Source organism: Vicugna pacos, chromosome 20 (assembly GCF_048564905.1).
Source record: "Vicugna pacos chromosome 20, VicPac4, whole genome shotgun sequence".
Classification (NCBI taxonomy): Eukaryota; Metazoa; Chordata; class Mammalia; order Artiodactyla; family Camelidae; genus Vicugna; species Vicugna pacos.
Genome location: NC_133006.1, coordinates 37,187,582 through 37,211,245, shown reverse-complemented (window position 1 = coordinate 37,211,245; position 23,664 = coordinate 37,187,582). Strand labels below are relative to the sequence as shown.

Sequence of the window (23,664 nt, the reverse complement as noted above, 5' to 3'; positions counted from 1 at the left end):
GTTCCGAGAACACAAACCCCTAGTCGGTAGACGGAGGTTGTGGCTCGAGAAAACCAAAGGCAGAGTGGCGAGTGGGAGGGAGAAGCAAAGCAGCTGAGTCGGCGGTGCATTCTGGGAGTTGGAGTCCTTTTGGGGCGGCCTCCTCAGGGCTCCACCGGCTGCGCACTTCAACTCCCAGCCGCTCCCGCGCTCCGGAGGCGGCGAGCGGTGGGAGCGCTCGGTGATGAGCTGCCGCAGGGGGAGGGGGTCTGGGGCGGAGAAGCGCCGCGGCTGCCGCCGGGAGACGTTATCTGCGGTCCGTGGAGACCGAGGGACCCTCGGGCGGGCGACGACGAGGGCCGTGTGGCCGCCGCGCGTTCCAGTGTTCGCCCTCTCTGCCATCCACAGGCGGGCGGCGTCCGCCATGGAAGCACATCCGGCCGCCGCCGAGGTCTCCGGGCGCCGCGTCCCCGGTTCCCCGGAACGATGAGGGGGTAGGAGCGCCCCGCGTTCCGCCTCCCGCCCGCGCTCCGTGGGCCAGACCGAGAAGGACGGTGGGTCGGCCGGCGGCCGCGGTGCCCGCCCCCGCGCCGTCCCGCCCCGCCCCGCCTCCTGGGGGCGCTGCCGGGGGGCGCCCGCCGCCCATGCCGCCCCGGCGCCCCGCCGCGCCCGGCGCCGGCCGCTGAAGCCGCGGACGCGCCGCCCGCCCGCGCCCACCGCCCCATTGCCCCGCCGCCCGGAGCCGGCCGCCCTCCGCCACCCAAGATGTGGCACAACGTCGGGCTGACCCTGCTGGTGTTCGTGGCCACGCTGCTGATCGTGCTGCTGCTGATGGTGTGCGGTGAGTGGGGCATCGCCGCGGGGCGGTTACACCGCGCGGTACGCGCGCCGGCTCCACTCGTCTGGCCGTCTTGCTGGTTTCGTGTGTTGAACAAGGGGGAAGAAAAGGGCTCGGGTGGGCAAGCGTTTTAAAATCAATTGTCCGCTTTCTTCTGGGAATGAACTCAGGAAATGTGCCCCTGACCCGCGGCAGGCCCGCCGGCATCCTGGAGAGGCTAGAACGGGATCCAGGGCTGGGCATTTGACTCGGGGTTAGACCAGATCTTGCTTCACCCGGCAGCGTCTTGATTGCCGTTCTTACCACAGTCTGCCCAGATTTTAACCTTGGCCTGTATTCGAAGGTGAAGTGATTGGTTTCTCCTTTTTCCTTTTCACACGTTCTGACTCGGAGGATAATGAGAGGTTTCATTACCTTCATTTAATCAGGGAGAGGGACAGAGCTGGGTTTGAAGCACATGGGAAATTGCTTGTTTATTTCGAGTTCGGGCTTAAACTCAGTATGAAACAGAAATGTTGAGACGAGGCAGAACTTAAAAAACACCGGCTATATTAAACTTCCAGGGTCAGGTAACCTAACTCTTAGTTCTGTAATAATGCTGCTAGTTTGTTTGCTGAATTTTTTTCTTTTTCCTTCTTGGAATGAGAGGACTACTTTCTTAAGGTATAAGCGCAATTGTAGATCTTCTTGATTCTTTTTTTTTAATACACAGTAACGGATAACCACAGGTCTCTTAGCAAAGTGGCTGAGCAATTGTGAAAATTTAAGAAGTATTTAGAACCAGATGGTTCAGTTTATTTTTTTTAACAATTAACAATATTGAAGTATAGTTTCAGGTTGATGCAATAATTGGCCAGAATTCAAAATGCTATAGGACTTACTCATGATTAATGTACTAAATGCTCAGTATCAGACATGTTTGGAGAAGATATTTGTGCATATGTATATATATATATATATATATACGCATATAGTGTTTATATATGTGTATGTATATTTTAAATTTTCTTTCTTTTACTAACGCACTAGAGTTAAAGCTTCTAACTTACAGCCTTTCTTTTCTGATGATAAAACGATTGGAAAGCCTTTCTCAGTTTCCTGCTTGTGTTGTCAGGATTTGGGGCTAATTGTAGATGTTTAAGATCCTTGAAGTAAGGAAAACCAGATCTTTGTGTTTATTTGGATGTGAGGAAGGAGGCAAACATATGCTTTCTTTTCTAATTTGAAGATGCAGCCCACCTGAGATGGGTCTGTGGCTTGTCAACCATACAACACTGCCAAACTTGCCTTTGGGGCATCAGAATGCCTAATTGCTGCATACATCAGACTTGCTCTCTCAGCTCAGACGCTATTTGACTTAAATGTTACTCACTTTTCTAAAAGTATCCTGCCTTAGGTTTCAGAAAACATTATGAAAGGAGAGGAGAGGAGAGGTGTGATATTTAAAATAGTGCCTTATTTTGATTGGAAGGGTCAAGACTAATAGTTCTGAGAAGTGATCCAAGCACTTCTTTGTCGACCTTATGATGGGGTAGCTTCATCTTTTACTAGGAGGGGCCCAGGGCTTGGGGGGAGAAGGATCCCATCAGATTTGAGGGAGAAACCAGGACATTGTATTAGTTTGCTAGATCTGCCGTAACAATATACCACAGACATTAACAACAGAAATTAATTTTCTTGCAGTCTGGAGGTTAGAAGTTCGAGATCGTGGTGCCAGCAAGGCTGATTTCTTCTAAAACCTCTCTCCTTGGCTTGTAGATGACCGTCTTCACGTGGTTTTTCATCTGTGTGTGTGTCTGTGACCTAATCTTACATAATAAGGACACCAGTCATATTGGATTAGGGCCTCACCCTTACGAATTGATTTAACCTTAAATAACCCTTTATAGGCCTTGTCTCCAGATACAGTCATGTTGGGGGTTAGAAATCTAAGACACAGGTCTGCCCAAGAAACTCATAGCCTAGTTTATTTTTAGAGCTAACCAGCTTGTTCACATAATGAGTTCCTATTTTCAACTTTCAGTTTCCTAAGGAGATCTTCCTTCTCTTGTCTGTACTGATTGTACTTTCTCATCTTTCATTCATTCTAAAATATTTCCCACTATTCACTGAAGCTGCCCTTGTGAAGGTCAGTAACAAATGGCCTCTATTCCCAAGTCCATGGCCACTTATGAGTTCTAATCATACTTACCCTCATGCTCATTCTGTACAGGTGAGCATTTCTTCCGTGAAGCATTTCTCTTAGCTTTTGTGCACTAGACTTTCATGGTGTTCTTCCTACTGTAGTGGCTAATTGTCTTTTCCCGGTTTCTCTTCTCCGAGAATTTAACTTTTTTTAAATCACAAGCTATGCTAGGAAATAAATTTTACATTATTCACAGTAGGTTTATAAGTATAAATTACATATGTCAGTCAGTTTATATATGCATGTCTCTACCTGTTACCAGTCATCTTGGAAGTAAACGTTTTACAGATAAGTACTTCTTGAGGTGCATGCTGCTTTCTATTATATTTCTATAATAAATTATGTTATAATATAAATATATATTTCTATTTTCCCCTTGCTTCTGGGCTTTCCCTGTGGTATCTTATCCAGTCCTAAAGATTTAAATAATAACTAACTATTGACTAAAATTGAAATCTCCAGATCTCACGCCTCTCCTGACCCCAGCTCATGCATCAGACATTTTTTTCTCCATATCCCTACTTGGAGATCTAATAACCATCTCAAACTAAACACCTTTAACACAGAACTCTTGATTTCTACCACCTGTTTCTCCCTCCCGCCTCAGCTTTTATCAGCACCCAAGGATGTGGGTGTCATCCTTGGTTTTGCCCTTTCCTTTGCCTCCTCTTTTAAATATCAACTCCATCTAGAAGTCTCTTCAGTTTTGTCTCAGTTTTTTTCTTTCAGTTTAATCGAGATGTAATTGACATACAGCACTGTATAAATATAAGGTGTACAGCATACACACTTACATACGTCATGAAATGATTATCATAGTAAATTTAGTGAACATCCATCATCTCATATAGACAAAATTAAAGAAATAGAAAAAACATTTTTTCTTGTGACGAGAACTCTCAGGATTTACTCTCTTAATGTCTTTCATGTATAAGATACAGTAGTGTTAATTGTATTTGTCATGTTGTACGTTATATCCCTAGGTTCTTACAACTGAAAGGCTGTACCTTTTGACCACCTTCATCCAACCCCCCCACCTCACCCCATAACCAAAAATCTGATCTCCTTTTCTGTGAGTGTATTTTTGAACTGTAATGGATCTGCAACACCATTCGTTCCTATTACAGGATATAGTGATTTGATATTTCTATACATTTCAAAAAGATCACCACGATAAGTCTAGTTACATCTGTCACCATACAAAGATAGTACATAATTATTGACTTTATTCCTCACACTAAATTTCATACCTGTGACTCACTCATTTCGCAGCTGGAAGTTTGTACCTCTTAATCTCCCTCACCTATTTCTTTCCTCCCTCCACCCCCTCCGCATGGCAACCACCTGTTTGTTCTCTGTATCTCTGACTCTGTTTCTGTTTAGTTACGTTTGTTTTGTTTTTTAGATTCCACATACAAGTGAAATCATACAGCATTTTTCTTTCTCTGTCTGACTTAATTGCATGTAGCTTTATACCCTCTAGATCCATCCAAGTTGTTGCAGATGGCAAGATTTCATTCTCTTTTGTAAGTATAAAGTAATATTCCATTGTGCGTATATACCTCCATTTATATATCCATTCATTTCCATTTGCATGGAATACCTTTTCCATCTCCTCACCTTCAGTCTGTGCTTGTCAATCTTGCCCGCGGTGAGTTGAGTCTGCGGAGGTGGAACCCATGGATATGAACCCATGGATGCGGAGGGCTGACTGTATTGTACGTGTTTGTTTCCCCCAGTTAGAGTGTAAGTTTAGTGCAGGCAGGGACCTTCTTTGGCTTGTTCTCTGCTCTATTCCTGGATCCTAGAGAGCAGTGCCTGGCATGTAGAAGGCCCTCGTATTTGAAGAAGGAACAAAGATTCTTCAATATAGATTATTACATTCCCACTACAAATACAGTCTAAAGTGTGGTACAAACCAGTGTTGTCTCAGGATGGATAACCCTTGTATTACTCAATGACATATGCTTAGCGAACTCTAATGTTCAGCTGCTATAGTGGAGATACGAGTTTCCAAAAGTTAATAAAGCTTAATCCCTGCTCTTGAGGGCTGTGTGCTGCAGTGTGGAAGATGCTCACACAAGGTACCTAGTAAAACCTAGGCCTCTGAGCTCCGGTTTCACTTATAAGGCTCTGCTCCTTTCACTGGTTGTTTCATAGAGCTCAGAATCCTTCCCCAAAACAACTCCTTGTTTTCAGTGTGTGCACAGCACCCAAGGTATTTTACCTTCCTCGTTCATTCCCAGTCATTTGGCCATAGGTCATACACCCATTCATTCTCCAAGTATTTGAGCATCTCTTGTAAATGTCATTCTGAGACACAAAGATAACCAAAGCCTGGTTCTATCACTAAATCACAAATTCTGGAAGAGGATACAACTTGGTTACTACTTTCAACAAGTGGCAAGAGTCTTAAGAAATGGTCTTTTACATCAACTTGGGTGATACCCTGATATCACCTTCCTTTCAAGCAGAAACAAGCCTTTTCTTTTCCAAGAGCAGTCAGCAGTCACTGAGTTCATATCCATGGGATAATAAAAATATATTTTTTATTTGGTCTTTGGGCCTCTGGTGCACAGCTCCCCAAACCCTTGGCATTTCCTGATCTTTTGTTGTTGTAGCAAGCCCCTTGGGACCAAGCCCGAGTCTGTGCCAATGAAGCGCTCAGGGTGGGGCCCCTAAATAGTTTCGGGATAGGGGATGGTCATCAAAAGGACCAAACATATGATTAAAGGGTGGGAAGTTTCAGCTCCACCCCTTGACCTTCTGGGAGGGGAGGGGGCCTGGAGACTGGGTTATAAAAACTCTTCTAGGTGAGTATCCTGGCATCTCAAACTTAGCATATCTAAAACCACATTCTTGAGCGTACTTTTCCTGCAGCCTTCTCCATCTCAGTAAATGGCAGCTCTGTCGTTCCAGTTGCTGGGAGGCCCCGCTGACCTCTCTGCCGGCCTCCCACACAGATGCCCCTTTTTCCTTACTCTAGTATTTTTTTCCTGTAGTTCACTATCATTGGACAAATATGTCCCAGTAAGGGTGGTATTTGGAACATAGTAGGGGCTCGACGACTATTTGAATGAGGAGATAGATGATGACTTTTCAGCCCTTGAGGAGCTGGTTAGGATGAGGTTATAGATGGGGCAGAAGGCAACAGATTGAGGCACTTCATATGCATCCTTTGCAGAGTTTATGCTTTCTTCTGGGCAATGGGGAGCTGTCTAAGAGTTTTTGGCAGTAACTTAAAATCTCATAGACCTCTCTAGCTGCAGTGTATGGAGACTGGGAGGCTAGAAGCAAGGAAACCAGTTAGGAGGTTAACGTTAAGGGGTGATGAAAGTCTAAACTGAGGCAGCATGCAATTAGGGGCTGGGAGTAGTGGCAGCCTTCTGTTTGGAGGGTGACCCGGCAACAGGGACACCACAGTTGTCTGCTCCACCTGCCTCTGTGTCTAAGGGGCATTTGAGATCTGAAGCCTTTGGGTGCTAGGAGGTGATCGGTGTGGGCCCACATGAGGCAAGGGCAGTAGTTATTTGTCTGGTGTGCAGGCCCTCCCTTCTCCAGAGGTTGGCTTGGTTGTGCCCCTAGTTCCACCTGATTCAGCAGGCTGTGGGCCGACTGAAGTGTGCCAGGACCCAGTCCCAGGTTCCCGCTGGCCTAACAAGGTCTGGGTGCAAGTGAAAGTGAACTTGGACCCCGGCTGATCCAGCTTTAAAGATACCAGCACGGCCACTTAGCTGAGCGACTTGAGCGGGGTGCTCAGCCTCTCTCATTTTAGCCAGTATGTGACTTTGTAAGTCTTAGAATCTGGGGATACTGAGGAGCGACTGTGTTTCTGCTTATCTGTCCCACACTGATGCACAGGTGACTAAATATGAATTAACTGGTGTTTGAAAGATAGAATTTCAAAGATTAAATCTGGTTTTAGACATTTAAACTATCCATGGTTTAATATGGTTTTACTTAGGATAATGATAAAATAAGATAAAACGTACAGGTCACAGAAAGTGCATGGTTTTCCCGCCGTGTGTCTTAGTTTTTGCGTGGTGTGAGCCTCCGGTATGGTGTTGCAGGGAAGGGGCTAGAGCAGACCTTCCCGATCTTCTGGATCATTTAGTCGTTAACCATTGAATATAATGGTAGCTGAAGGCTTTTTGTGGACATGCTTTATCAGGTTGAAGAAAAGTTCCCTTCTATGCCTACTTTGCTGAGTTTTTTTTTTAAATCAGAAATGGATGTTGGACTTTTTTTTTTTTTCCTGTAATGCCTTTTCTGTATCTGTTGAGATGATCAGGTGGTTTTTAAGTCTTACTGTGATGAGTTACATTGAGTTCTGAGGGTTAGGGCAGCGCTACAATTCCTCATAGATTCCTCCCTTGTTTGTGATGCGCTATCCTTTTATAGGTCGCAGGGTTTGACTTGCTAAATACTTAAGGTCTTGTATTTACATTCATGAGGAATATTTATAGTTTTGTTAAATGCCTTTGTCTAGTTCTGTCGTGTAGACCTCATCAGATGATTTGGAGAAAGTTACTTTCTTTTATTTTTTGGAAGAGTTTGCATGAACTAGTATATTAGTTTTCTATCGCTGCTTTAACAAATTACCACGCACTTAGCAACTTAAAACAACGTGCAGTTATCAGCTCACAGTTTCTGTGGGCCAGGGTCTGGGTACTGCTTAGCTGGGGTCCTCTGCTCGGCATCTCACAAGGCTGCAGGTGGGGTGTTGGCCTGGCTCATGTGTTGGCAGAATTCAGTTCCTTATGACTGTAGAGTCATGACAGCTTGCTTCTTCAAGCCAGCAGGAGAATCTCTCTGACACCAGGGAAGGTTCCGGTCTGTTTAAAAACCTTTCCCTTAATTGCTTTAGGCCTGACTAGGATAATTTCTCTTTTGAGTAACTAAAAGTCAACCAGTTGAGACTTTAATTACATCTGCAGAATCCCTTTACCCTTATCATGTAACATAACCAAGTAAGGGGAGTAACTATCCTATCACCTTTGCTGTGTGGTCTGTTGGTTGGAGTCAAGGTCACAGTTCCGCCCCCACTCAAGGGGAGAGGTCACACAAGGGTGGCTTGACTGACTCATTGAGGTTACTTACTAGGGTGTGCCTGCCACAGTTGGTATGCTTTCTTAAATGTTTGGTGGAATTAATTTGGGCCGGGACTGTTCTTTCGGGGAAAGTTTTAACCGCAAATTTAGTATCTTTCATTTGGGCTAGTATTGGGCTACTCCGGTTATTTCTTCTTGAGTGAGCTTTTGTAGTAGTTTTGTGTCTTTCAAGCACTGTGTTTATTTAATCTGAATTGTATAATTCACAAGAATAAAGTTAAAAATATTCTCTCACCATTTACTATCTGTAGAATCTGTGGCGATGTCTTTTTTTTTGGTATATATATTTTTATTGAAGTATAGTCAGTTTACAATGTTGTGTCAATTTCTGGTACAGCACAATGCTTCCGTCATACATGAACATACATACATTCGTTTTCATATTCTTTTTCACCATAAGTTACAGAATATTGAATATAGCTGCCTGTGCTATACAGTATGAACTTGTTTATTTTATGTATATATTAGTATCTGCAAATCTCAAACTCCCAGGTTTCTCTTTCATTCTTGATACTGTTTGTGTCCTTTCTCTTGTTTATGATCAGTCTGGCTAGAGGTTTATAAATTTTATTGATCTTTTCAAAGAATCTAGTTTTGGGTTTTATTGATATTTTTCTCTATTTGTCTTTATTTTATTTCACTGATTTATGCTTATATCTTTATTTTCTACTTATTTTGATTTTTATTTGCACTTCTAGTTTATGAAGAAAGCTTAGATTATTGATTTTAGACCTTTCTTATTTTTAAAAAAATAGGTATTTAATGATACAAATTTCTTTCCAGGTATTGCTTTTGAATTTTTTTTAAACTTTATTTGGTTCAAAAATTTTTCAGTTCAAAATATTTTTTAGTCTCACTTGTGATTTCTCCTTTGAACCATGAATTATTTAGAACATTATTATTGCCTCAAGTTACTTTATCAATTTGTAGTTTGATTTTCTTATGTTAAGGAAATGTATTTTGTATAATAAAATTTAAGAAGGTTTACATTTAATGAGACTAATTAATGGTCTGTTTTGGTGAATGTTCCACATATACTTGAAAAGAATGTTTATTCTACTGTTACTGAGTGGAATGTTCTGGATGTGTCAGGTCAGCTTGGTTGATAACATTGTTCAGTGTCTTTGTGAAAGGGTACCCAGCAGTTCTGTTTATCAGCTACTCTGTTACCTAGTAGGAATCTTAAGAGCCCTGAAATGGATCAATTGGTGAAATTTATTAAACCTTTAAATTTATGGTACTTTTTTGGTGTGTGTTGGAGGTGAGGGTTGGAGGATGGAGGCTGAATGGTTTCCTTGGAGTGTCTACTCTCGCCAGGTACTGTTCTAAGACATAGAGGACATAGTAGAAAACATAGATAAACCATACATTTTACTTCCTTAAAAACTTGTGTCTTAGGGGACAGTTTTATACAGTGAAGGATGGACGTGAGCATGAAGTGCTGAAGCAGTCATCCAAGAGAGTGCTGCACTGAAGAGATGCTGTAGTAGAAAGAAGTAAAAATTGCATGTTCATGATGCTTAAAAATCTCAGTGACAGTGGTGGCAACCTCTTGTCTGTGGAGTTTGCCCTGGAGAGGAAGAGACTGGAGTCTAAGAGATAGTTAACAGTGGCTAACATTTGATGAGTGTTTATGTGCCAGGCATTTTTTTTTTTAGCAATGTACACATATTTTTATTACCATGTTGACTCTTGGAGGGTGGGGACTGTTATCTCCATTTATGGAAGAGGAAACTGAGGCAGATAAAAGTTAACGTGTCCAAGTTTCAAGTAAGTTGCTGCGTTAGAATTTATGGCTGAGCAATGTGGCTCGGGCATGCCTCTGAGATATAAGAACTTGTTGTGGTCCAGTTGACAGATCGGAAAGGTTTGTCGTAGGATGGAGAATGGCACTGGGAATGTGAGGAAGGGAACAGATGGGAGCGGGCTTGTTGAGGTCGAGTCTGTAGCACTGGAGTAAAGTAGGGGAGGGCCAGCGTGCTGAAACACACTCCTTCCCACCTGGGGGACGGGAGCGGATACAGTACTCATTGCAGAAATATGGAAGTCATAAGAGGGAGCTGTTGGGCATATATACTTTTTAAAGGTGTTTTCAAGTCAACGAGGTAGAGATTCCTTCCTGGGGATTAAGAAAGGTAGAAAGCATAGATGAAAAATGTGGCCATCATCTGTAATAGATGGATCTGTTGGAATATTGTGATCACCAAAAGGAAAAGAAAATGGAGAAGAGAAGAAGTTTTGAAAAAGGATCTTTAAAAATGTCAGTGTTTATTGGAGGCAGAGTTTTGGATGTGGAGGTATTACAGTTCAACACTGGGTTAATTCAGCGATGGCTTCTCCCGGGGTCTGTCTGCTGGCGTTGCCCTGCGTGTCTTTACAAAAGGGATGTGCGGTAGAAGGCGCTTTGAGGTTCTGTTTCACTTTGCCTACATCTTGGCCGTGGACATATAATCTTAGAAGTCGGCCTTAGCTGTCTTCAGTATAAAAGGAAAATAAGGTTATAAGATTGAAAATGGAAAAGAGCTTCATACAAATTGAGGCTGGTTTTGAGCCAGTCTGTTAACCACAGCTTAGATGGCACTGTGAAGGTAGGATTATGTTAGCATATTGGAGTGACTGCACAAAGGAGAAGTTTTGGTTATACTGCACCTGGCTTTTGAACTAAAAGGATCTTAGATAGTGAAATGAAGTTCTCATTCCCTAGATAGTGTTTTGTGTTTTAGCCATACTTTCACTGTGAAAATATGGGAAATTTGATAACATTTTAAAATTCATTGCTGTTTTGCCGAGCTAGCCGTCTTCAATGGTTATGAGTCACTTGGAGCCTTTGTTTTCTTATCTAGAAAATGAGATAATGACTCCTAGTCCCTGATTCAGAGGGCTAATGGGAGGGTTAAATGAGATATTGAATGTAAAAGCACTTTGTGAACTGAGGACTCTAGGATTACAGCTGGCCCCCGGGTGTGTGGCGTGTTGATGGTGACTGGTCGTCATTCAGGTTCACCTGCCTCAGCTGCCCTTCTGCCAGCACCTTTATCTTGCGTAGACAAACAATATACAGTGTGTTTCATGAAATCCATCCTTTGAACTAAGGCTTAGTTACCGGCATACACAAGTTGAATGTCCTTTGCTTATCCCAGGATACACAGGGCAGCCAGATTTTCCGACACGCAGTGCTTACTTGTGTGAAGCCGGAGCAAGGCACAGACTTGCCTTTTAAACTATGAAAAACCGCAGCACTTGTCTTAACAATCAGTGTAAATTTCTGACTCTAAGTACATACAATTGTGGACAGTCCTTCTCCCCACTTCCAGCCTCCTGTCTGCTCTCCCTCCTTCCCATTTTTCTCTTTCAAGCCCAGGACAAGGCACAAGACACACACTCCCTAGAGTAGGAGTAGGTAAGGCGTTTCTGGTGTCTGTGTATTGGGTTTGGGGCGAGGACGTGTGTGAGCCGTACACGATACTTCCCGAAGAGGTCCTGTGGGCATGCAGGGAGGGGGTAAGTCCCTTTCAGTCAGAGATAGCCCAAGTTTTAGTGGTTATTCTTGCTCCTCTCCTGCTCTCCCCCAAAGATACAAACCAATCAAAGGTTTTGGTTAGACTTTATCTAATAAAAGAATTGCCTGCCCAGCTCATGGGCGGTTTTTGTGGGAGTGACTCCTGTAGTGAAGACCTTCCTCCAGGAGCCTACTGCCTAATAAATGTAGAGGCGACATCTTTATAGGAGCTCTTTTTCCTCTCCTGCCCTGTGCACAACCTTCCACCTCAAAAATCAGCCCTGAACTCTCACAGGGTAGCCCCACAGCCACTTTCACTGAACCTGCTGCCCCAGGTGATGCACACTGACCTCGGGCTGACGCTTGGCCCAGGTTGGGACAGAGATTCTAAGCTGTTTTTTGAAGATAACCATGAAATCATAGAAAGCTGGGAAGAAGCAACTATGTGCAAGACAAACCTAGGAGGCCATGAGACAAGGGTGCAGAGAGAAGCAGGTAGTGCCGAGAGAGTGACCTCAGGTCACCAAGGCTGCCTCCTAGTCCTCGCCCCTCGTGTCATGTGCTCTGTGAGCCTCTCCTGTAAGTGAGTAACAAACTCCCCCTTTCTGCTTAAGCTTAGTCTTAGGGTTTCAGTTACTCAAATTAAAAGTTGCTTTGTTAAAATAGCAGGGGATGAACTATGTATGTGACTTTCGACTTTGTACCGTATTTATCATAAGATCAGTAGAAGTAAAACTATAGATGAATAGGTGGGGCCCTGTGAGTCACCTGCAGGAATGTGACATATACAGGAAGTACATGACAAGACAGTTTATATTGAATAACAGTTTGGCCATTAAACATGTGCAAAACACGTCCTCATGTTACCTGTCCCAAAATTAGAAAAAAAAAGTTAGCTAACTTTGTTTCCACGTCTGTGAACGCAGCCGGTGAGTGTTAGCAGCTGTATCTGGCATTGTCGTCTCTCTCTTCGTTTCTTCTTTGCTAAGTCATGCTTTCCCTGGTTTGTACCCACTGGGGTTTTAATAATGGCTCTTTTCCCAAAATGTCCTGTGTAGTTGTTTTTCCCTTCAGACTGCCTGGTGTTTTTAGTGTCGTCCCATATTCAGACTGTTAACACTCGTTGATAAACCTCAGCTGTAGGAGGAGCAGGAGATCTCACCAGTTCCAAGTACCAGTGATGCGGAGACGCCTCTGCCCCGCACCCTCCTCCCGTCTCCCCGGAATTACAGCTGCGTAAGAACTGGGTCATCTGACTGCGGGGATAACGTGTCGAACCTCCCTGAATTTGGCGACTGCCACTGCGGTTCTTGTCACCACTACAGTTTCCCTCTTCGTTTTGCATTCCCACCCTCTCATGACAGTAGCTGTTGTGAAAAACCAAGCACGGGGGATATTTGTCCTCTGGGCTGTGCGGCATGTGAGTTCCGTATCTATATTAGGGGGATTCTCTGCCTGACGGTTTTTGGGGAGAAGCAGTGTCACCTACCACACAAGCCTCCGCCTCCAGCCCTCACACATCTTACACCCGGGCAGAGTGGGGAAGAGTAAGCAGACTTTTCTAGTTTGCTTATCTGCAGATTTGGGGCGTAAAAATGGAAGAGGTGTGAAGTCGAGTGTTTTAGCTGTGGGAGGGGAGTGGAGGGGAGGTGGTGGCTGTAACTTGCTACCCCAAACTCTGGAGTTTTCCATTTGGCCACCATGTTCGGAATTTTGACTTCAGATTGAATTCCTTACACTGTTTGGTTGCTGGCAACTTTTTTTAATCTTTTTTTGGATCTGTTTTATTAAAATTGGAGAAGACAGAGTTTGCAACCTAACTGAATGCCCTTATTAAATCTCCCCAAACTGACTGCTGAAGCAGTCTCGAGTCCCTTATTTTGTAGATTCTGTGCTGGGAGACTTTGCTTTCTCTTAAGCATCCCAAGGACACTAGTGTTTTTTGGTGGGAACCGCACTGGTGACAGCCCTTCACAATAGTCTCTTTTCAGTCAAAGGACTTCAGTAGCCTCCCTTGAGTTTTCTAAATTTACGGTCATTTTATACCAAGTAGCCATCGTTGGAACCTTTGACCTTTATGAGGTCAAGACTACCATCATCTCATTTATGATTCCCTGATGGTAAGTTCACCTCCATAATCTCTTCAGCACAGTACCTTGGGAAAATGAGTTCTTTTAACTTTTAGGCTGAATTCTCAAAAGTAACCTAAGAGTTAGGAGTTTTCCTTAGTATCTGTTTAAAATCAACTGGGCTTATTAACTTAGGCCAATTCATGGCATTGTGGTATTTAAAATATCTACATCTACAGAATACTCATAGTTTACTCACCAGTTTCTGACTTGTTTTTCTCCTGATTTTTCTGATCATTAAAACCATGTATGTCCATTGTGGAAAAATTGATATGTACAGAGAAGTATCCAAAAAAAGTGTAGGTCCCCACGTTGATCTGCAGATTCAGTACATTCCCTATCAAAATGATAGCTGCGATTTTTTTTTTTGCCAAAATTGACAAGATAATTATAAAATGCACATAGGACTGTAAGGAACTCAAAATAGCCAGAACAGTCTTGAAGAGAACAAAGTTGGTGAACTTACACTCTTGATTTAAAACTTAATACAAAGCTGCTGTAATCAAGATGTGTGGGATGAGGACAGACAGACCAGGGAATAGAATTGAGGGTCCAGAAATAAAAGCATTTATGATCACTTGAGTTTTGACAAAGATGCCAAGACAATTTAATAGAGGGAAGAGCCATCTTTTCAACAAATAGTTCTGGAACAGCTTGGTATTCAAAAGAAATAATTTGGGTCTCTCTCTCACACAGAGTTGACTAAAATGGACCAAAGACCTACATGTAGGAGCTAAAACTGAAACTCTTAGAAGAATGCATAGGCTTAAATCTTCACGGCCTTGTGTTAGTGTTTCTCTAGATATGACATGATAAAGCACAAGCAACCAAAGAAGAAACAAGATAAATTGGATTTCATAAAAAGAAAAATGACAAATTAGGCTCCATCATAATTAGAAACTTTTGTACTTCAAAGAACATTCATAAGACAGTGAAAAGACAGCCCACAGAATGGGAAAAGATGTTTGCAAATCATACATTGATAAGCACCTAGTATCAAGAGTATATAAAGAAGAAAAAAACAAAACAAACAAACAAAAAATATATAAAGAACTCTTATGTAATCACATATATATTTAAATTATGCTACTGTTTTGTCATATAACTCCTCCATGCATGATTAACTGAAATGTTCTCAATTGATAATCCTGTGTGTAATTTTTCTTAATATTTGTTGTCTCTTTTTAGGTTGGTATTTTGTTTGGCATCTTTTTTTATCAAAATTCAAGTTTCTTCGGGAACTGGTGGGAGACACAGGATCCCAGGAGGGAGATCATGAACCTTCAGGGTCTGAAACGGAAGAAGATGCTTTATCGTCTCCACACAGGATCAGATCTGCTCGCCAGAGGAGGGCACCTGCTGACGAGGGCCACTGACCCCAGCCGTGGTCCTGTGTTAGTTCCTGACGAAAGGCACTGGGAGTTTCTCTTTCTAATGACCTGGCTTTGCAATTTGCTGAAAGTTTGAAGGACATTCGTTCTTGGATTTTAAGTCCAATTCAAAAAAAGATTGGCATGTAAGCCATATGAAAATAAAGGGAATTAAACCAAATTGGACGATTGCCAATTTCATCATAAAGATAATATCCTGATTGTATACTTCTGCGCCTGCACTTGCTCTGGCGCTTATTTTCTCGCACTGGTGTTAATCTGGTAAACAGAACAGGCTTGAACAACCATATTTTGTTAGTTCTGTGCTGTGCCCCTCACCCCCCTTTTTCCTTTGTCTGAAATCAGGCCGCGCCTCACGACCACCGCCAGCCAGGCAGCAGTCACGACACGGTTCTCCTCACCTGCACGTGTGTGAGCTTGCCAGGCGTCATTGCTGTAGTGTTGATGTCGCATGTGTCAGGTTTAATTGACTTTTAAAAATGTCTTCAGAAAGATTACACTATGACTCAGCTTTGAAACGAAAAGTTACCTTGTATGCAGAAAAGCATGGGAACAGGGCAGCTGGGTATACATGTGACATCAGTGAAGCAAATATCCGTCGCTGGAGGAGTGACCGAAATTCCCTATTTTCTTGTAAAGAAACGACAGAGTGCTTTACGGGACTGAAGAAAGGAAGATACCCACAGGCAGGCGAAGCGGTACTGCATTTTGTCAGGGAGACACGAGCCAAAGGACTGCCAATCACACGCCAAGCAGTGCAGCTGAAGGCGGGAGAAATTGCCAAAACCCTCGGAATAGATGAAGCAAAATTCAGAGCAATGAGAGGCTGGTATGATCGACTCATGCTTCAAGCAGGACTGTCGTTAAGGCGTCAAACATCGTTTTGGCCAAAGCGTCCTGCTGACATTCAGCAGAAGACATGGCAGAGCACTGTTGTAAGAGGTGCTGTGTCACCAGTGCTCTTGGTGACACCAAGGGTGCTGTGGTCTGGAGGAGTGCAGACATCCGTGGCTGTGGTCTGAGTGATTCAGAAGTTACAGTTATAACTTAACCAACTTCTTTCGTACGCTTTCTTGACGTATGCACAAGACTGACGTGATCAAACTCTGCTTAACTCTAAAAGCTCTGTTTCAGTAAATATAGAATAAACATTCTACAGGCTACAAAGGCATTGTGTCATAGTTTAATTGCCTGTGTTTTTTCTTAGACATATGGTGCATCTTACAATTGATGGTATCTTAGGTTAGACCCCCAAAATAGTCTGTAAATTTATTTTTCTTTCTAGGAGAGCAGTAATTTATTGGGGAACTCAGTTCTGATTCTTATACTGTTAAAATAGTTATCCTCTGTGAGATAACATTTTGGGGGCACCCTATTCAGGACTGTAGAGTAGGAATTTGGGAATCCAGGAGCTGTCTTCTTGAAGAAGAGAAAGATTGGTCACTCCTTTTGTACAGGGGGACTTCACGCCCAAGGCATGCGTTGTGGAGGAAATACTTCACAGACAGTTCCGTGACAAGGCCTCAGAGGTACTGGGTACTGAGGGAAAAAATGAAAGAGTGGGTGAAAATGCCTGCTTTACTATCAAGTGATTCTTGCCAGGTTCCCATGTTTGTCGTCGCTGAACTTTGGACTGGGCGTTTACTGGGAAAGAACCTTCCTGTTTAGTGTCTCCTGCTTTATACAAGAACGAATGGCAAAGCCAGCTGATGTTATTCATCCAAGTTCTTTTTATGTTTTAAACCTTTGTTTCTCAAGAACTAGCCATTACGGAATATCACCTCTATGATAAGTTGGTGTGTGATTTTGTTTGATACCTCATACTCCACGCCGATGGTTTTGTCTGTTGATTAACCGTTCACTTGCTCTGCCCCAAGGGGATGGACACCTCTGGTGTCATTGTAGCCCTTTGGATGTATTAAAAGGGAATTTATGTATAGGGCATGACTTTACTTTTAAATATTTGCTGGGGGAGGTCCCCGGCAGCTGAGAGTGGGCAGTCTTGCTGTCTTCGTTCTCTTACTGGATGCAGTGTTCTGTTTTTATGTGATTATACTGATTAACAGAGCAGTGACACAAGTTTCGAGCGTCGATTTTGATGCTTCGTACTAGTTAAATATCACATGAAAATGCTCATCAGTTAGAAGAAAAAATCTTTCTGTGTACTGGGAGGATATTTGAATTAGCTCTTTCGTAGTCAGATATTTTGAGCCGTGGAGCCCGCTTTGTAGTGGATGTCTTAGGTTTAGATAAACTAAGCAGGCCAGTGAACCTCCTACTGTGTCAGTATTGAGAATGATGGTTGATATAACCCCCCAAGTCTGCAAGGGTCATCTACAAATTAATCCATGTAAAGGTGTACATGTTGGCATTATTTATGAATATTTATGCTTCATGGATGTCTTTTTAAAGAGTATTTTAAGGAATGTTCTGCTTAACTTGCTTGGGAAATATACCCAGAGCATATTAATAGCTTACACTATACCGTGTTTTAACTCTTAGAAAAGTAGAAATAAATCACTGATGGCCAATCTGAAAATTTTACACACTTTGTTTAAAGTGTTTTTCCGCCCTGCACTCGTCTTCCTCCAGTACCTCACATAGTGCATATTTCTGAGGCCAGTAAGAGAGGCAAGAGAAATGGTTGTTAACACAAATACTTGTGTGGTAGCGTTTCTGTTCTTTTTCCTGTTGCAGTGCTTTTGTAGCTGACCTTATCAGAACTCGGCATAAGTGCGTTTTCAGTTTCTTAGTAGGAAATGGTCTGGCCTGTGGTCTATTTGAAAGCTTAGAAGGTTCTGAGCATTAAAAACACAAGTATTAGTCTTGTCTGAGTACTCGCAAACGTGATGGTGATGGTGATCAAGGATGCCATCTTTTGAGGATTAATTCTAATTAATCTGGTGGGTGCTTTTATTTCCTTCCCAACCAACTGTTTCCAAATCTTTTTCTTCTTTTGCCTTTTGTGAAACTTGCCTGTGTCAGATTTATTGGTAGCATTGCTGATTTCAAGGCCAAAAACACTAAATATTTGTATGGCACTGTTAAATAAGTTTTTTGATATTTACATAAAGCTAAAAACAGAATTCATCCAGTGGATTTTGTAGTGATGTTTTCATGGTGGAAACATAAATATGTCGTTCTGTGGTGGATAGCCAATTTTCCAGGCATGCTGACCCATTTCTTTAGATGCTATCAGATTTAAAAACAGCTTCAAATTATTTTGCTGGAAGTTGGGAATATCTTAAGGAATGGTTTCATAAAGTAGGGCATTTTAAACCAAAACGTGTTGAAAGATTGGAAAGTAGTGCATTTTTACTTAATTTTTGAAATTATTTCAAGTTAACAATACAGTGTTTTTAAAGTCAGTTTTTCTTAAAAGGTATGTTTTAATGTAACATGTAACCAACGTAACTTTAGCTTTTGACTGGTAAGCTTCCAGTGCTTTTATATTTCAGGTTGACTTTAAAAAGCCAATGAGCAGTTTTCAAAGGTTATGGATTCCTAAGCAAATAGTGGGAATAGTATTTTGTTATGGAGTCTAGAATTAAAGCACCTTGTATTGTCTACATTTAAAGTATTCTATAGTTTTTAACTTAAAGCCTAAAGAGAACATTTTATCTTATATTAATAAAAATTACCTTTTCCATTTGTTACTATACACCTGCTGCCTGTTTTATGACCAGTGTTTACCCTCCAAGTCAGTTCTATGCATAACCGTTCACCAAATACTGCTGCTCTGGTTTCTTAAAGGAAACATTCTGTGCTATGCTATGATATTTTGTCACCTCGCTGCTTGACAAATAGGTTTATAAGGAGTTAGAACTATGTGTGTTAACAGTACCTTTCTATAACCAGATGTAAAATTAGAGATGAATGTATGTACATGATTATTCACTGTTACTGTTTTAAAACTGGTCAACACTATATCTAAAGCTTCTGTGGTTTGTGTGATGTTTTAACTTTCACTCTAAACTGCACAGAATAAATGAAAATGGAAACAGAAGTTGTGTATGTTTCATTGATAAAATATAAGAAGTCTGAAGGGTACCTTGGACATGAGGGATTTGAACACAGCCATTTCTCCCAGCGGTTCACTCTTCACCTCGATTGTCAAACTCTAAACATCTGTAAGAATTGAGACAAGACAGCAGTGTTCCTAGTGTCATGAAAGTAACTGACTTGGAACCTAAGGTCATATATCGTTTGAGCTAATTTACACTTACTGTGTTTAGCCTTTTTTCTTCTCATACTTTATCCAGTACCTTCAAGATTGTTTTGATAATCTGTTTACCCAAGATCATGTCGCACATTTTGTTAGTATGAACCACCAGGAAGACTGAGTGAGGGAATCTGCCCAAAGCCCAGTAAAAAGATCAAGGGATGCCTTTGAAGCCCACTTGAGATAGGAGACCATCAGTTGCAGTGGCTGGGTGCCAGGTTTTGATTTTTCTTCAGCAGTGCTCAGATGGCAAGAATGTGGAATGGAAAAAGTGGACTGTGCCAGGGTCAGGCTTTGTAAGGTCGGAATGTCTAAAGGGCACAGCCATTCACGAGTGCTGGAGACTGGCCCTGGGATTTGGGCTCAGTTGTAAGAGAAGTCAGATCAGTCAGGCAGTGATAAATCAGGTGAATGGGAAGGATGGAGCTTGAAGAGAATTAAATGAGTACGATGTGTGTAATGGATAGAATAGGAAGTTGGGGGCGGGGGGCGAGACCAAGATTTTAGAGGGGAAGCAACCATAGAAAAGGAGAACCTGAGAACTGGGGCGTGTTCTAGGGGATCGTGTGGACTGTCCGAGGGGCCACTAACACTTTGGAAGGATGGCCGGAGTTGGGATGGAAAAGATGACCATGACCTGGGGACTAGGTCAGGGACTTGGAAGACTGATCTTAAGGTCTGGGATGTCAGGTGACCCTTAAAAGGAGGAAGGAGTTTCCTGAAAATGAAGGAGGAATGTTCTTGGGGAGCTGCGAGGATGCTTTCCCTTCATCCTGGTCCGTGTCCCCCTCCCCCGCCCCCCCCCGGCAACTCTACAAGCCAGTACGTAATTGTCACGTACAGTTAAATACTTTGGTTATAAAAATGTTGATGTTTCTGAAGAACTTTGTTGGGGAAAGGGGGAGGGGAAAGGAGGGAAGGCAACAGAAGCTTCTCTAAGAATCTTAGGACGAGCAGCAGTTTCCAGGTAGATGGGAAGAGGATTCTGGACAGAAGAAGGGGCATGTGCAGAGTTGGGGCTGAGGGAAGGTGCCTGGCTTGGAGAGCCCTCAATAGCTGATTACTCCTGGAGTAGAGAGTGATTATGGGCTACAACATTTTGAAGCTGGAGAAGTAGGAAAGATCTCGGTCTTCGAAGACCTTGTGTGCAGTGTCAGTGGCTTTACCACTGAGGGGCTGCTCTTGGGGGCACCCGGACTAAGCACAGACGGCTCAGAGAGCTCATGCCGACGGCAGCAGGGAGGTCTGATTCGGAGACACAGAGGAAGCAGGTGCAGAAACAGAAAGCTGGTGGCAGGCTTGAAAGGACTGACAGCCGTGGGGAGTTTGAGCACGTGAAGAATCCACAGGACTTAAGACTGGGTTGTGGAAGCTTGTGACGGAGGAGAAGTGAAGGATGACTTCAGTGTTTGAGATGGACAGCGTTGAGGGATGTGGGAAGAAGTAGGCTTGAGGTCGGCCGAAGGGAGGTGGAAGGTGAGAATGCAGTTTTGGGCACACCTGTTCGACTCTGAGGTGCTTATAGGCCAGTCGGTGGACAGGAACACTAAACAGTTGTCAAAACAGCACGAGGGCCATGGCTGAAACACTCAGTGATCGTCAGTGTGAGAATGCCACTGAAACTGTCGGCAAAAACAGGATCTGCTAGGGGAGAGGCCAGAATAAAAAGGAGTGTCAGTATTTAAAAGGCTGGTAAAAGGAAAAGAGGTCAGGAGGGACACTGAGAAGGACAGGTGAGAGAACCAGGAACACACCCTGAAACAGGCAGTATGCGAGGGGCAACACGGAGAAAGAGCAAGTGTTAATCTGATATATAGCAAAGATTGATGCTGCTCAGATCTGATTATTAAGAAATTGTGGCAGCTTGATTCTTGCAGGCGTCCATGCAGAAGAAGATGTGGATCTCTGCAAGGTGACAGTGGGGACAAATTGAGTAGATATTGACAGGAGTCCATTGGACAGGGTTTGGTGACTGATTAGATATGGGAGGTGAAGGGCAAGGATGAATCATTGATGGAGGGCTGACGGAGGATGTGGGTGGAACCTGTCTGAGGGGACAAGTCCTAGTACGTGTAAGACCAATGGAAGTGGCTGCTCTGAGGATGAAGTTCAGGACCACTGAGTTCCTACCCAAATGCTGTAACTTGATAGTTGGCAGTTTATTTAACCTCTCTCTTCTGATACTGTGTAGGGTTGTTGTAAGGAGTAAATTTGTAAAAACACCTGTTAAGCATATCCCTTAATGTACAGTAAGCAACCCTTTCTCCCCGCTTCTTTCCTGAATTCTCACTCACCTTTGTAACCGAGGGAGGCTCCTGATGACAGCTGGGCCCAGGAGCTGGTCAGTTCACTGAAAAAGTCAGTTGAAATGGGGAGTCCCCAGAACATGCACATTCTTCCTTACTCTATTTTGAGGAAGGCCAAGGCTTTTTTTCACTGAATATAGAACCATTGGAGTTCAATGTCACTTTTCTTTGCCAGTCAGACCTATGATTTGGTGATCTTTAGCTTTGTTCACTTAAAATTGGAACAAGAATGGAACCATACAGAGCAAAGATTTTTACTGTAGTATTTTTCTCTCTCTTACAGTTGCCTCACTTTTAGCATCAAGATTTTTAGCATCTTGCCTTTATCACGGTTTTCTAAAACGTTCAACTACATTTTCATAGAAACAGCAAGCCTTTCCGCACACTTATATTTCATTGTAATATTTAATTATGTAATTATAATATCAGAGACAATTGAAATAAGCAGGCTTGGGAACCATTTTGGTTAGACAAGTCATTTGGTGAGAAAACTGTGAGCATACAAGATACTAATTTTCTATTTTACTTATTTATATTGACGTATAGAGTTGACTTACAATATTGTGTTAGTTTCTGGTGCACAGCACAGTGATTCAGTTATACATATATACATATATTCTTTTCATATTATCTTTTATTATAGGTTTTTACAGGGTATTGAATATAGTCCCTTGTGCTATATGGTAGGACCTTGTTGTTTACTTTATATACAGCAGTGTATATCTGCTAATCCTAAACTCCTAATTTATAGCCCTCCTTTCCCTTTGGTAACCATAAGTTTGTTTTCTATGTCTGTGAGTATGTTTCTGTTTTGTAAATAAGTTCATTTGTATCATTTTTTAGATTCCATGTGTAAGTGGTGTCATATGGTATTTGTCTTTCTGTCTGACTTCACTTAGTATGATAATCTCTAGGTTCATCCATGTTGCTGCAAATGGCATTATTTCATTCTTTTTTATGGCTGAGTAGTATTCCATTATATGTAATTATATATATAAAAAATAGATATATCCAATCGTCTCTGTTGATGGACTCTTAGGTTGCTTCCATATCTTTGCTATAATAAATAGTGCTGCTGTGAATATTGGGGTGCATGTTGTGGGTTCGTCACCACCGAAACAGAATTAATTACTCAAGACTTTGTGGAAAAGTCAAGAGAGTGAGAGGGAGTCGGGAGCCAACTCCACGAGCCTCTGAAATGCCCCCACATTTATTGCGTAGGATCAAAGGAGAAATCACTGACAACTGTGTGATGGAATGCAGGAATTTAGAGAAAGACAGGGTGGGATCTAGATTGTAGAGTCTGGCTCAAGGTCAGAAGACCCTTTATGTTTTGGTAAGTCATGTTTGTGTTGACATCAGCGAGTCTTACAGCTTATCACGGCGGAACGTCTGAGAAGAAGCTGCTTGACATTTTTCTTGGACTCCGGCGACTGTGCCTGTCTTAGGCTGCCCCCCTCTGGGGGTCTTACCCGCCATTGGCTAACCAGCCTTCTCACTCTGAGTCTGCAGCTTTTATAACTTGTTTACCATTCCGGCCCAAGGCTCGTTCCTTTAGGCCTACAGTTTACCTTTAGGGAAGTCATGGGAAGAGGGGAGAAAGATACATTCTTATAGATATGTTAAAGCAGACCACCAGCCCAGCCAGCTCCTTGCTTTGGGGACAGAAGACTATCTAACAGCAGGCACGCCCAGCACTTAATAGCTGAGGGCCTGGGTGGTTGCTTTGCAAGGAGCAGAGTGCTATCTAAAACCTCAACTATGCAAGCAAGGCAGTTACTAAGCACATTTGCTCTTCTTTAAGGAGACAAGGGGCTGGGGTCTGTTACAATTTGTTAACCCAATCATGGGCTCCCACAGCATGTATCCCAGAAATGGGACTAATCCTCTATTCTTAATGAGGTACCCCACCAAGGCGGGGACTGTGCATCTCAGTTCACAGAGCAAAGTGAAGCCTGGAGTCTGCTTACCCTCCCTGGAGCCTTCATACCTGTCTGTGTCTCT

At 42.7% G+C, this 23,664-nt stretch overlaps 1 protein-coding gene across 1 annotated transcript; it reads left to right on the top strand.

Moving 5' to 3' along the window:
• The first annotated feature begins 267 nt into the window (after positions 1-267).
• Positions 268-19,138, top strand: SMIM13 (small integral membrane protein 13). The gene is made up of 2 exons (XM_006198641.4): positions 268-820; positions 14,930-19,138. Exons 1-2 carry the CDS (start codon positions 745-747, stop codon positions 15,115-15,117), a joined length of 264 nt encoding a protein of 87 aa, XP_006198703.1. The 5' UTR covers positions 268-744; the 3' UTR covers positions 15,118-19,138.
• The last annotated feature ends 4,526 nt before the right edge of the window (positions 19,139-23,664 follow it).

What these genes read in the sequence shown, in the direction of transcription:
- SMIM13 (XM_006198641.4), top strand. Translation starts at nt 745, where the DNA reads ATGTGGCACAACGTCGGGCTGACCCTGCTGGTGTTCGTGGCCACGCTG. An exon ending in GCTGCTGCTGATGGTGTGCG is followed by an intron (nt 821 to 14,929) that starts GTGAGTGGGGCA and finishes GTCTCTTTTTAG; the next exon opens with GTTGGTATTTTGTTTGGCAT.